Source organism: Octopus bimaculoides, chromosome 6 (assembly GCF_046866305.1).
Source record: "Octopus bimaculoides isolate indiv1 chromosome 6, ASM4686630v1, whole genome shotgun sequence".
NCBI lineage: Eukaryota > Metazoa > Mollusca > Cephalopoda > Octopoda > Octopodidae > Octopus > Octopus bimaculoides.
Window position 1 is genome coordinate 48876315 of NC_142933.1, and position 15914 is coordinate 48892228.

The 15914-nt window shown below is 36.4% G+C and overlaps 1 protein-coding gene across 1 annotated transcript in view; it reads left to right on the plus strand.

Moving 5' to 3' along the window:
- Window positions 1-12743, plus strand: part of LOC106868173 (uncharacterized) — a 39947-nt gene extending 27204 nt beyond the window's left edge. The window contains exons 4-7 of the mRNA XM_014913317.3: window positions 6353-6446; window positions 8667-8704; window positions 8913-9610; window positions 9760-12743. Of these exons, the coding sequence (XP_014768803.2) occupies window positions 6353-6446; window positions 8667-8704; window positions 8913-9610; window positions 9760-10469 (1540 nt within the window). The 3' untranslated portion in view covers window positions 10470-12743. The remainder of the gene's footprint in view (window positions 1-6352; window positions 6447-8666; window positions 8705-8912; window positions 9611-9759) is intronic.
- Window positions 12744-15914: the final 3171 nt, after the last annotated feature.

Consider the following 15914-nt stretch of genomic DNA (forward strand, 5'->3'; position numbering starts at 1 on the left):
TTAGAATTTTTTTAGGGTGTGTAAAGAGGGAAAGAACCCTCATGTGCAATTTTCATGAAATTCGACTCATGTATTCCAGTTCCTTACCGAAAATATAACAGAAAAGTCTCATTCTTCAATTGCATGTAACACGGGCAACGCTGGGTATCTCTGCTAGTATATATATAAATATGACTGGAAGAACGGTGGTAGCAGGGAATTGTATCAGACTGCCAGAAGGGAAGCTAAGCGACAGGTTTATTTAGCCAGAGGGGAAGCAGATAAGAAAAAATTTGCCAATGTTCTGCGCCATGAGTACCAAAGACTTGAGGTATTTCGTGTTGCAAGACAGTGTGTGAGAGAGAATCGTGATGTCGTGGGAGAGAAATGTGTTTGTATGGATGATGGTACGCTTGTACTAAACGAGGCTGCAAAGAAAGAGGTCTGGAGATGCCACTACGAAAGGTTGCTCAGTAAAGAGAATGACTGGGAGGAAGAGAGTGTGCTGAATGTCGACCCAACAGAGGGACCAGCAATTCGAGTTGACAGTACCATGGTAGATAAAGCTATTAAGAATATGAAGACAGGGAAAGCCCCCGGCCCATCAGGAATCACTGCAGAGATGCTCAAAATATCTGGCAGTGTCGGCTCTATGGCTTAGTCACCTGTATTGTTAACCAGGTGATACACGAAGGACTGGTGTAGCAGCACCATAGTCAACTGCTACAAAGGTAAAGGTGACGCTTTAGATACAAATAATTACAGAAGTATCAAGTTGTTAGATCAGGTAATGAAAGTCATGGAGAGGGTAATAGCCCAACTAATTAGGGAGAGAGTCAGTTTAGATGAGATGCAGTTTGGGTTTGTGCCAGGGAAAAGCACCACTGATGTTAAATTTCTGGTAAGACAGCTGCAGGAGAAATACCTAGCCAAAGATAAACCTCTGTACTTGGCTTTCGTTGACATAGAGAAAGCCTTTGACAGGGTCCCCCAATCCCTTATCTGGTGGTCAATGAGGAAACTAGGGATAGAAGAATGGTTAGTGAGAGCTGTGCGAGCCATGTACAGAGATGCTGTCAGTAAGGTGAGGGTTGGCAATGAGTAGAGTGAAGAATTCCGGGTTGAAGTAGGAGTCCACCAAGGTTCAGTCCTCAGCCCCCTCCTATTTATCATAGTCCTCCAGGCGATAACAGTGGAATTCAAGACAGGATGCCCCTGGGAGCTCCTCTATGCTGATGACCTTGCACTAATTGCTGAGTCACTATCAAAACTAGAGAAGTTTCAGGTGTAGAAGCAAAGACTAGAATCGAAGGGCCTTAGAGTCAACCTAGCTAAAACCTAAGTCGTAATAAGTAGGAAGGTAGACAAAACACAAACCCCTTCAGGTAGATGGCCCTGCTCGATCTGTAGAAAAGGCATGTACGCAGTGCAAGCTAATGACGCATAAGAGGTGCAGCAATATCAAAGGTAGGTTAATTAGGAAGTTAGTTTTTGTATGTGGCAGATGTTCAGGAGCAATAAACATTGAAAATGTGCAGAAAAGAACTTTGGCCACATTCCAGGAAGAAAAACTAGACTTAGTTGATAGCTTCCGCTATCTAGGTGACCAAGTTAGTAGTGGGGGAGGGTGCGCTGAAAGTGTAGCTGCTAGAATAAGAATAGCCTGGGCAAAGTTCAGAGAGCTCTTACCTCTGCTGGTGACAAGGGGCTTCTCACTCAAAGTAAAAGGCAGACTGTATGACGCATGTGTACGAACAGCCATGCTACATGGCAGTGAAACATGGGCCGTGACTGCTGAGGACATGCGTAAGCTCCAAAGGAATGAAGTCAGTATACTCCGATGGATGTGTAATGTCAGTGTGCATACTTGACAGAGTATAAGTACCTTGAGAGAAAAGTTGAACCTATATATATATATATATATATATATATCATCATCATCATCATCATCGTTTAACGTCCGCTTTCCATGCTAGCATGGGTTGGACGATTTGACTGAGGACTGGTGAAACCGGATGGCAACACCAGGCTCCAGTCCGATTTGGCAGAGTTTCTACAGCTGGATGCCCTTCCTAACGCCAACCACTCAGAGAGTGTAGTGGGTGCTTTTACGTGTCACCCGCACGAAAACGGCCACGCTCGAAATGGTGTCTTTTATGTGCCACCCGCACAAGCCAGTCCAGGGGCACTGGCAACGATCTCGCTCGAAAATCCTACAGGAGCCAGTCAGGCGGTACTGGCAACGGCCACGCTCAAAATGGTGCATCTCATGTGCCACCCGCACAAGAACCAGTCCAGGGGCACTGGCAACGATCTTACTTGGCTTGCCGGGTCTTCTCACGCACAGCCCATTTCCAAAGGTCTCGGTCCGTAGTCATCGCCTCGGTGAGGCCCAATGTACGAAGGTCTTGCCTCACCACCTCAGCCCAGGTCTTCCTGGGCCTACCTCTTCCACGGGTTCCCTCAACTGTTAGGGTGTGGCACTTTTTCACGCAGCTATCCTCCTCCATTCTCACCACATGTCCATACCAGCGCAATCGTCTCTCTTGCACGCCACAACTGATGCTTCTAATGTTCAGCTTTTCTCTCAAGATACTTACACTCTGACGGGTATTCACATTGACATTACACATCCAACGGAGCATACTGGCTTCATTCCTTGCGAGCTTACGTATGTCCTCAGCAGTTACAGCCCATGTTTCACTGCCATGTAGCATGGTTGTTCGTACGCATGCGTCATACAGTCTGCCTTTTACTCTGAGTGAGAGTCCCTTTGTCGCCAGTAGGGGTAAGAGCTCTCTAAACTTTGCCCAGGCTATTCTTATTCTAGCAGCTACACTTTCAGCGCACCCACCCCCACTACTAACTTGGTCGCCCAGATAGCGGAAGCTATCGACTACCTCTAGTTTTTCACCCTGGAATGAGATAGAAGTTGTTTCCTGTTTGTTTGCAGTCTTTATTGCACCTGAACATCTGCCACAAACAAAAACTAACTTGCTAGTTAACCTGCCTTTGATGTTGCTGCACCTCTTATGTGTCCATAGCTTGCACCGGGTACATCTTATAGAGTTACTACCTACTCCTTTTCTACATACTGAGCAGGGCCATCTACCTGAAGGGGTTTGTGTTTTATCTACCTTCCTACTTATTAGGATTTTGGTTTTAGCTAGGTTGACTCTAAGGCCCTTCAATTCTAGACCTTGCTTCCACACCTGAAACTTCTCCTCTAGTTCTGATAGTGACTCCGCAATTAGGGCAAGGTCATCAGCATAGAGGAGCTCCCAGGGGCAACCTGTCTTGAACTCCTCTGTGATTGCCTGGAGGACTATGGTAAATAATAGGGGGCTGAGGACGGAACCTTGGTGGACCCCTACCTCTACCCGGAATTCATTGCTGTACTCATTTCCAACCCTCACCTTACTGGCAGCATCTCTGTACATGGCTCGCACAGCTCTCACTAACCATTCTTCTATCCCAAGTTTCCTCATTGACCACCAGATAAGGGATCGGGGGACCCTGTCAAAGGCTTTCTCCATGTCAACGAAAGCCAGGTACAGAGGTTTATCCTTAGCTAGGTATTTCTCCTGCAACTGTCTCACTAGAAATAAGGCATCAGTAGTGCTTTTACCTGGCACGAACCCAAACTGCATCTCATCTAAATTGATTCGCTCCCTAATTAGTTGGGCTATGACCCTCTCTGTAACTTTCATAACCTGATCTAACAGCTTGATGCCTCTGTAATTATTTGTATCTAAAGCGTCCCCTTTACCTTTGTAGCAGTTGACTATGATGCTGCTACACCAGTCATAGGGTATGACTCCTTCGTGTATCACCTGGTTCGTAATACGGGTGACTAGGCTATAGCCAACACTGCCAGATATTTTGAGCATCTCTGCAGTGATTCCTGATGGGCCGGGGGCTTTCCCGGTCTTCATACTCTTAATTGCTTTATCTACCCTGGTACTATCAACTCGGATAGCTGGTCCCTCTATTGGGTCGACATAAGGCAGGCTCTCTTTCTCCCATTCATTCTCTTTATTAAGCAATCTATCGTAGTGGCATCTCCAGACCTCTTTCTTTGCATCCTCATTTAATGCAAGCGTACCATCATCCATGCGAACACATTTCTCTCCTACAACATCACTATTCTCTCTCCTACACTGTCTTGCAACACGAAATACCTCGAGTCTTTGGTCCTCACGGCGCAGAACATTGGCAAATCTTTCCTTATCTGCTTCCCCTCTGGCTAAATAAACCTGTCGCCTAGCCTCCCTTCTGGCACATTGGTACAATTCCCTGCTACCACCGTTCTTCCAGTCCTTCCAAGCCTGTTTCTTTTGTCTAATAGCCCTGTCTACCTCCTTGTTCCACCACCACGTTACTCTGGGTTGGGAGGGGACCTTACACCACCCACAAACCTGGTCGGTGGCTTTCAACAGGTTGTCCCGCAGAAATCTCCAATTGTCTTCCACGTTGTATGATGCTATATCCCCTTCTATTTCGTTAAATGCTTCAAGTAACTTGTCTCTAAGTCTCTGTCCGTTTGCAGGGTCTTTAAGCTTCCACACCCTTCTTCTCCAAGCCTGTCTAATTTTGGGCACCCATTTTGCCTTGATCCATATATATATATATATATATGTATGTATGTATGTGTATGTATGTGTGTGTGTCTATATCTAACTATATATATATATATATATATATATATATATATATATATATATATATGTCTATATCTATCTATATATATATAAATTAAAAGGGTAAAGGATTATCAATTTATTAATTAATAAATCAATTAATAATTTTTACCAAGCCCATCGGTATGAAAGCACCATTATTGGTGGAGAACTTATTCAAAAGTTCATATATTTATAAATATAATTAAGGGATCAGCAAAATATTTGCTTCACCATATACCGAAGTTCAGAAAATAGCAGCTTTTTTAGCTGCTATTTGCTGAACTTCGGTATATGGTGAAGCAAATATTTTGCTGATCCCTTAATTATATATATATATATATATATATATATATATATATATATCTACGCGAACCTCTTAGTTGGTTATGTTGAGGCCCAAATATTCTCCAGTTTCACTGGTCCTACTCCCGAACTATACGGTCGGTATATTGACGACTGTATCGGTGCCACTCCACCCATGCCTTCCCCACCTCCCAACACCATCACACCACACCAATACCCTCGCATCACACCACGCACACACTACAACTGACCAACTCCTTTCTGCCTTCCCCATTTTCACACTACATATGTCAAGATCACCAGCATTCTATCTCCCACACACAGCCCCTCGTTCTTTGATCACCGTTTGTTATCTCCCCCTTTTCTTAGCTCTCATGAAAAAAAAATTTCTAACTTCCAGTCAGCCATTGTTATGATCAGCCATTATTATGATTGACCGTTGACTGAACACTATTCAATTTTTTTTTCTCCGTGTTTTTCTCCTTGTCTCCGTATTCTTTCTGTTGAAGAGCGTAGCTCGAAACGTCAAAGACTTTCCGTATTCGCGAGCGTCATACTAATACATCCTTTTATTATTTACACCACCTGTCCTCGTCTGTTGTTTTTTCGTATATTCTCCCATATATATATATGAGAGAGAGAGATATGTCTGCGATATGTTGATGACACCTTCATACTCTAGCCCCACCTGGAAGATGCCCAAGTGCTGTTAGATCATGTGAACTCAATAAAGCCATCCATACAGTCACAGGGGAAAAAGGAAAAGACAATCAGCTAGCATTCCTGGATGTATTAACAACATGCACGAAATATGGATTGAGGTATCGTCCAGTGAAGGTCGGCAAGCGGTATACGGATCTCCACATTGTGTTAATAACAGGCAAGATGAGGACAAATATCTATCAATTGTAAATAATGTATATATTTCTGTGTGTGTAAATATATATATATCAATCAATATTGTTGTGTCGGGAGATTAATTCTCTTTTAGTTCCTTATAATTTAACACACTCACCTAAAGTAGCCATATCCAGCCCAGATATTCTAACCAGTTTTGTTTAAACTGATCAGGCTCAGCCTCTTACACCTACTATGCAATGCCATTCTAACAATAACCATGTGTATTATCAAAATTTTGAAGCTGCAAGATAATGCATGATGAATTCAATGTAGTATGAATAAATACTCATTAAATTTGAAAGATTGTGGTTGCTAAAGGGTTAAGCTCATTCAATCATGATGATAGTTTATAAAGTTTTAATTAAATTGTATGCCCTATGATTTCTTTAACTGATCACTTTCATTATATAGCATATGAAAAATGTGAAATATTAGTGTATTTTATAATCTGGTCAATTTAAACATTTGATTATATTATTTAATTTCAGTGCCCCTTTTACAATTCAAAGACTATGTGAGCTCATAACTGAACCAACCAGACACTATAAAAGGAGTGATAAATTTCTGAGAGGCATTGAGAAGGTAACGATGTGAATTTAGATCAATCTGCATTAGTTTTCAAATTTATTTTTTGTAATGTCTGCATTTGTTTAATGAAGAGAGAGATTGTTGTTGTAGCTAGTGTTTTGTTTTTCATTTTCATTTGTTTTCACAATGCTTTCATATTTTCATTGGTTGGCTTGGTCTCTGTTTAGTTTTTTTTCTGATACATCTCCCTGTAATACAAATAAAAGGCTTATGTTTGAAACACTATTAGAGGAATTCATTAATAATATACCCAGTCAGTTTTCTTGGAAATTCTCTATATTCTTCACCTACAAATCTTGAACAATATTCTACTTCACAGCAATTGTTTTATTTCTAATATTTTGATGGATGTATATAGTGCAAACTCCAGTATATCAGTATATTTATAATTTTTAAAATCTTTTTTTTTTTTACTTTTATTACATATTAACTAATTATTCAAGATACTTGTTCTTATTGCAAGTATTTTTTTTTATTTTGCAAGCACATTTTTCAGATTTTGATAAATTCACAAATAATTTTATCTTCAATTTGGCATATGGATTATTATTTTTAATTGAAAATATAATTCTTACTTTAGAGTTTAACTAAAGGTGTCCAGAGAAACCTTACCAAAGCAGAAATTGGAGCCCAGTGCAATCAATTCTTTGGCTCACCGGATCCTGTCAAAACCATCCAACCATTGCCAGTATGGAATATGGACATCAAATGATGATGATGAAGATAAAACGAAAATGAGATACATGAAAAAATTCTTGTATCAGTGATAGAAACCTAAATTCATTATGAATGCAGTGAAATCCCATAACTGATGAAACTGTAAATGTCATCCAATTTATTGGCAGTTCTATCATGCATTATACTGGTTCTATGATGATTCAAAGAAGTTTGCTGTAAATCTCCTGATCTTGAATTTTGTCAATGCCATTTTTTTTCTCTTTCAAGTGACCTACCTCTGTACAAGTATTACTGTGCAGACATAGGGAAGTTCAGGTAGTGTAGAGTGGATGTGTGTTTTATGCAAGAAGAATGGGGGAATATGTCGACATTATCCATCAAGAACAGCATATAAGATTTTGGGGGTGCATAATAAGTCCAGAACTGTAGGTGTAGGTATGTGCTTAGCAAGGTAGATAATAAAACTGATGTGGTTTGGGTGAATGATAGAATTAGTGGTTAGGTTTCCATTCATAATGTAATGATAGAAGTATAATTAGGTTTTGATAGTTAATGTATCTCTAATCTCTGAAAAAGCATTGAGGACTAAATGAGAAATGTACCCCAAGAACATTAACCCTCTTGATACCAACCTGCATGAGACTATCCTTGTTATCTATGGTAGAAACTTTTTGTTTTGTAGTAATTTAAATTAAAACCATCCATCAAAATTTCATGTTAATTTATTTTCCAAACACTAGCTTAATGATAAAGCTATTTTACTAAATATATTATTTTAAAGATTGATTAAAGTAAAGGTTGTGTTTCAGCAGAAATATGGTAATGTAAGGGTCAAGTATATGAATGCTGAAAGATTCCGGTGCTTATTGCAAACTTTCAGAAAATATATAACAAAAAATTTACATGAAAAAGAGAAGTGAATAATGAGGAAGATAACTAGGTATTTGATAATAATCATCTACTATGGGGGATAAGGTAGAGCAGAGACCACTTAGATTACAGGCTCTGAGAATGACAGGTGTCAACAAAATAACGTAAAGGCTGTAAGTATTGTTTAGCACAAAGAAACCCTTCAATTTCAAACAGCTCTTCTAGAGGCAAATATTCTTACAAATTCTAAATCTACATGTTATAAAATATTGCTGTCACATTTGTTGGTGTGTATATTCAGAAGTTATTTACTTCATTGATAATGTTTATGCAGTAAAAAATCTTCCAAATCTTGATCTGCCATGTTCTGCTTTTTCTATTACTAATATAATAAACTGTAATAATAGTAATTCACCAGAACTTAATTGCTAAATCTATTTTGCTTCTTTCTGATTGTATTGTTGCTCTCCCTAATCTTCACACCAAAATTTATATGTATTAAGAGACTGCTGCTTTGTGGAAAAACTCTGTTTTAGCATTTCTTTTAAAGACCAATTTTTACAGCCAAGTTTTCTTAAATCAATCTTTCATTACCCTTATTTATCTTCACATGTAGGATGTCCGACACTCTATAAAATATTAAAATAAAATTCTCTCCTTTTTCAGAATATCATGGTTGTTAGCACTGTGGATCCATACGGAAGGTTAGTACATATTTCAGTTGAAAGTACTTGACAATAATTTAACTTCAAAAATTTATATGTCCTTGTTAAAATAACCCATTTAAAGATAGAAATTGAAAACTATTTTTTTCCTTTTGATATCTGTACATTTAACGTTTTGCTCACTTTTATTGTTTCATTTTTAGCTACACATATAACTGTCATAAGATTTGCTTTTCTTTCTCTTTAGAAAAGTTGTTTGTGAGTCACGGAATATTGTTAATGGGATTGATATTAATGGACATACTGCATCAATACGTACCCCACCACACACTCCTCCACCATTGCCTGTACCTTCACCGCCTCTTTGGCAAGCAACTTCCATTGATTCTGCTACCATCTGGCCATCTTCTAAGTCTGATTCTGATAAACCAGACAGTCCGACATACGATGAAAACTGTGATGAACGAAATGTGTCGCTTAGTAGTAGGACATTACCTTCACCACCGCTACCAGGAACAGTCCATTCTACAGATTTAGGTAACAACAATGTAGAAATTAATAACTCTTCAATTGCAGAAGATAAGTGTGATAAAGAGGATTCTTCATCTTCTTTTGACTCCATATCTGATGACCGAGACTCTGTTCAATCTTCTACTAGTAGCAGTGGGGAAGAGTCTACTTTAAGTAGTGGTGATGATAATTCTCAGCAGTCTCCTACTAGTCAAAATGGTCATGAAGAAAGTACTGAACTATCTACAGCGGACAGCTGTGCCAATCATCAACCAAGGGAACTAACCCAGAAAGACCCATCAGCTACTGATGTATTAGCAGATATAATGCAACTAGAGGAAGAAAACAGTAGAAGTAAACTGGAGACTAAAATGGAAGACATTCAAACACAACCAGCTTCATCGGAGAGCAGTTCTATTTCTAACAGTTTCCATAGTGAGTCAATTCTTAATCATTTGTTCTCCTTGATAATGTTAAATTTTACCTATAAATACTTAACTTTTATTTGATTATTTTTCTATTAAATGTTACACTTTCTTTCTCTCTCTTGTACTTATATTTAACCCATTTTTCTTTATTTGCAGTTATATCTGAAGAAACTTCGAAAGTTCAGTTCATTCTTCCAAAAGATATGGTAAAGAACTGTGACAGTTCTGATTCAGTTACAAACAAATCCAGTTTGACAACAAACACTAGCAGTACTATTACTAGTTCTATTACAGCAAGTCATACATGTGCATCAGTACCCACAAATCAGTTACAGCCAGAGCTGTGCCAAGACTCAAGCACTCCACTGTCATCAACATCATCTTTCTCTTCACAATCTTTTCCCTCATCTGCAGATATTTCTGAAACCACTGATGTACCAGTGTCCCACCATGAACCTACAGTAAAGATCTGTTCTTCTGCTAATACCAGCACTTCAGAAGCTGCTACTGTAGCACAAGCAGAGTCTGCTGATAATGCTGACTCGGTTGTTACTGATATTGCTTGTACAGACAATTCAGTTTCTTCTTCTGATGAAATGACACCAGCTATATCAGAAGCTGACAATACCCAGATACCTCAACCAGATGAAGAGAGTAAGAGATGTGAGGAAGACAATGACAGCAACGAAGCATCTTCAGTCATGGAAACTAACTGTTGTCAACCTAATCAGATGCTGCAAAAGGAGGATGGAGGAACTAACAGTTCAGTTTCTGAAAGTGCTGATGTTTCTGCTTCCACTACAAGTGTAACATCTCCCCAAGTTCCAGAATCTAATACTCCAGATGAAGAACCAATGGAGTTATAGCTGAAGAATTTTTACAAGGAGACTTGGAATCATTGTTCCTGTTATTACCACCACAATTGCCCACATCTATGCATCATTCGTTATAAGTTATAATTTCTTTTAACCATTGCAACTTCTTATTGTATTACTTTTCTGGAAGAGAACAAAAAACGTTTATTTTAGCTCTGTTTCTCAAACAAAATAGCTTTTTATAATCCTGACAATTTGAATTTTGTTTTCCTCCACTGCTTCTTTTTATTACTTCTAATACCTGTTTAAGATCAATATTTCTTAAGGATTTTTTAATATTGTTCTATGTTGCACTTATTCTATGGAGCAGTTAAATTGAAATACTCTTTTGTTCTGTTGATTACTTGATATTTTTGTTTTACAAAGTACAGATAGCTTTAAAAGTTTTTTTCGTATATAAATACCTTATTGGTATAAATATTGGTTTATTGAGTAGAATGTTTTAAATGGTAATGGGAGGGTTTAGTACTGATACTAAAAGAATTCAGAAGTGATGTAAGACAAGTTACATTTCAAGATCTTAACCTTTTAATTACATTACTAAATTTGACTTCTTCCCTGGTAAAGTTATATTTTAGATAAAGAAATGAAAATAGTATGATCTTAAATTATCAAAAAGGGTTGGCTTTATGTATCTCATGGTTGCTATATTTCTTTTCTTAAAACTGTTTATTTTTATTTTAAAGAAGTTTTTTTTTTGTCATTATTATATCAGTTTCAGTCCTAATTTTTTTTCCCAACCCTTTTAGTGTTTATGTTCTTTGAAAATATAAACTTTAAGATGTTTCAATCTAGTCCAACTTTTAATTTTTTGTGAAGTGCCCTGTTTTTCTCTCCCAAAGAATTTATAATAAAGCATAACTTGCTTAATTTCAAAACTAATTTCTTTTAGTTCATCCCTGTGTCTATTCTATCTTCAAAGACTTTGGAAATAATTATTTTATCTAAAAGTACTTTTAATCATCATCCTGCCATTTTACTGTTTTTGTTGTGTTGTTCGTTGTCTTTTCAGTTTCATTTTTATGAATAGAACCAAAGTTGATTGTAGAAATGGGCATGTACTCTTTGAACAAGAACGTTTATTTTTTGTTCAGTGGTGGCTTAATAACTGCATATCTTTCAGTAGCATTGTTATTCTGGGTCAAGTTCTTGTTTTCAATTGTTTATAACACTATCTAGTTGGTTGTCAGCGGAGAAAAAACTGTTTTCTTCCAGTCTCAATATTTGACCAACTCAGAGCAACATTCTCAAATAAAGATTCCAGCAAACCACTTACAATATAATGTTTCTGATTTTGTTTCTTTATTTCCTTTTTCCATTTTTTTTCTCTGTGCCTGATTCATCTTGGCATAAATGTATAACAGTCTATGATATTTAGCTGAAGATAAAGCTTTGTTTTGTATTATGTCCTAGAGCTTATATTTAATCTTGAAGCGCAAGTATTTCCTCTCAACCTTTTCACTTAAAATTATAATTTGGAAACCATATTATAAAGGCGTGGTAGCTGGAAAATCAAAACACTGGAATAGTGAATTGAGTTCACATTTCATCGCATACATTGTACTGTTGTTGTCTAGGCAATTTACCTTACGTTCATGGCAAAAATTATGCTCCCAATTGATAATCTTTTGCAGTATTCACAATCCAGGTAGTGGGGTTTCAATGTTTGTATATCTGGCTTATAAAACCAGGTAAAATACATCCAAGGATATTGGTCACATTGGAATACCTGGTTAATATTGGTTTTATGCAGGGTTTTTTTTCTACCTTCATTGATACCAAAAAATATCATAAAACTAGTGTCAGCACAATTGGCACTTACAAAATATTTGCATTAATGTATTTTAATGTCATGAAATCTAATGTAATTTTCATATTGTTTGTATCTTTTTTTTTTTTAAACCTTAAACTGAAAAATGTAAATACTTAGATTTTTTTTAAATGTGAAAATAGGTGTTTATAATTTGCATTTTCTTGGTTAGAAATGACAGAAATGTAAATATCAGGACTTGAACCTAAAGTTCTCTGAATTTGTTAAAAATGTAAACTAAATGCAAGTATCTTACTGTATTTGGGTTGTGCTTGAGCTCTATAATAGTTGAAATGTAGTAGTGAAAGTCATATTTTGAAATATTTCTCATTTGTTTTTCATTACTCTACAATTAGTTCATCAGTTTGAAATTTGGAAACTTGGAAACTCCAACTACGTAAAAATTGTGGAGCCGTATTTCTATGGTAAATAAAAATATAAAATTTACAAGGTAACAACTGTTTACTTTTTTTCTTCAATGCATTCACAAAAGTATGAACTGGTTTAGACAAACATTTCAATTTTGAACGAACAAATATCATCATCATCATCATCATCGTTTAACGTCCGCTTTCCATGCTATCATGGGTTGGACGACTTGACTGAGGACTGGTGAAACCGGATGGCAACACCAGGCTCCAATCTAAATTTGGCAGAGTTTCTACAGCTGGATGCCCTTCCTAACGCCAACCACTCGGAGAGTGTATATAATAAAATTATATGAATATGGTTTTGTAGCTGTGTTCTTACTGAATATTATTAGCTACTACTAAATACAAAGATTCGTGAAGGGAGAAACTCAATATTGTAAAAATATAACAATTCTTTAGGGGAACAATGGAATGTGAAATGGTCTCCCTATGATCATCAAGGCAACTCTAGTGATGTTTCACCGAAGTATAAACTTCACTATATTTGCCAAAGTAGTAATGACAGAATCCGTGGGTTAATGTACCAATATCATATTCCTCAAATGAAAAGCATTAATAAGTTTAGAAAGTGAATCTTTGAGATAATTGCATTGTGAATTCTTGAATATGCACTTAGTAATTTACCTTGCGACTGTTTCTAATTGTAAGCTGTCTGGAGTTGTCTCCCATACTTGCCTTATAAATAAAAAGGCTTTAGGTTTCTAACTTCGTAATCAATATTTCACTGCTGAAGCAAAAATCTTTCCAGACAGTTCTTTCAGTTCATTTCATATGTACTGAGATCAAGTCACTGAGAGAGTAATTAAGGTCTTCTGTTCACTATCCTAATTTCCCACTCTTTAGGTAAAAATTTTATTCCTTTAATTACTCTTTAACAGTGACTAAATATTTTCACTTGATGGCAGTGACTTTTTTTTTTTTTTTTTTTTACTAAAAACCTCCACTTCTATCAGTTTAAATAATTTCCTCCAGTCAACTCTAGCACTCACCACACTCTGTCTCTTATACTTAGTTCACTTTCCTCACAACGGACTTCTCACTTTCTCTATTCTCTTATTTACTGTACTTATCTACTTGCAATCTCTTCTTTTTTAACCTATTCGCTTCCTTCTCCCTTCTGTTGGCTGTAACTTACCACTTTTTCATGCCTCACTGCAACAAAATCTATTGTCTTGGATTTTATTACTGTTGTTGTTGCCAATGCAAACTCTCATTGGTTACCTTGGATTCTGAATTGTTATAATTTCACTACATTAAATATGTTAACTCTAGCTTAACTATAGAAGTAATTAAATTGGTTGAATTATTGAAAAGTAGAACAGTTGAAGAAGCCTTATTTCCTTTCTGAATAAAGTTCACCTTGTGATCAATGTATGTCAGTTGTTTTCTCTTACCTTCTTATTTTATTAATAATAACTAGCAGTACCTATGGGAATTCCATGGTAAATATGAAATTTTGTGGATGGTTGGAAGTTTATATAGAACAATCAAAATTAGTGTTTCTTTTGAAATTGTTTATTCTGTATTATTTTCATTTAAAAGCGCCTTTCAATTCTGGTTTAGGCAGTAATTTAGGGACCATGACTTTCATATTCTCTCAGCAGTTCAGAGGTTCATTTATAAATCTAAGAGTTCACAATAATTACTGAGAGTATTCATGTCACCAACGTAACTTTCAACTATACATTTACAATTTTTTTTTCATGTTCTCTCTCATTTTCATTTTCTATTCTATGGTGAACACAATCTCTTATCTGTTGTAAATACTCACTCTATGATTCATATTTTCCCTTTTACACTTATGCTCCTGTGCTTGTTCTAGTGATTTGACCCTCTGCTTCTCTTTATGTTGTTACCTATACTGTTTCATTCTTTCTCTTGCTAGCTTACATTGTCATCCATATTTTGTAACCAAATATCAGTTTTCAAGTGAGCAGATGGTATATAGTTGCACTTATGTGTATGCATAAGTGCATACACATACTATGATAGGTGATGTAAAAAGTTTAGTTAAAAAAAAAATCGTTTTTCACTTTCCACTCACCACTGCCTCCACTGCTATCACCACCACCACTGTCATAACTTTCAGTAACAAAGTTGGGTTATTTGCCAACCAAGGTTGTTTCATTTCAGTTTAGTTGTTTGTTTATATCAACTTTTCTTGATGTCAATACAAAAAGAATAACAACATCCATGGCTATTTTGCTAAGTTGTTTCACTTTCGTTGAAAGATTTTTGTATTTATAATAAGTTTATTATTATACCTAACGTAAACCTTCTGTCCACCCATCGATGTATTATCAATGTAGATAGACAGACCATCAGAGAGTAGAAAATGTAAGAAATTGAATATTAAAATGTTATTTTCTTATCAGTGACAATATGATGTTTAAAATTTCCCTCTGTTAAACACTTTATATTTCTCTCTTTACTTTTCATTTCAACTGACTTTTTAACCATGTCATTCCCCTCTTCATGTTAGCATTTCTCTCTTTCTTTTCACTTCTGATTTCCACTAACCACATGACAGCATAATGCATTGACTGGCAATAGTACCACTATTCTCTCACTCTCAGCATAGCTACATCTCTTTAACCTCACCACCAGAACATCATCCTCTGCTTAACATTGTATTTCTAACTCTCTTTCTCTATATCTCTTCTTTCAGCTAACTTTTTAAACACATAACTATTACCTCACGTTAACACCGCTCTCCCTCTTTTTCTTTCTCTTGAACTAATCATGTGACAGCATAACGCTTTCAGCCATAGTGTTTTAATATATAGTGTATTAATATATAGATGATGATGATAATAATAATAAAAACTTAAGGGAACCTGTTTCTGAAACAATATTTGATTGAAGGTAACTTGAGAGTGATTGGAAACCAAGGTTATCAAAACCTGAAATGTTCATGTACATGAAATCCATCTGATATTAAGGGCAAAATTGTAAGGAATTCCTTGAGGTATTCATTCTGGCTTACTGAGGCTAGCTTTGCTTTTCAGCTCTCCGAGTAGTTGAAATAAGTATCAGTCTGTTATTAGGTCAACAGTACCAACTAACTCCCCCTTCTTTCAAAATTACTGGCTTTTGTGCCTAAATTGAAAGCAATTATTTACAATGTTTGTCATTTTGTTTTTGTGAGAGGGAAGTAGTATTTTGCATGGTTAGTGTTTTAAAATCATTTAAAGA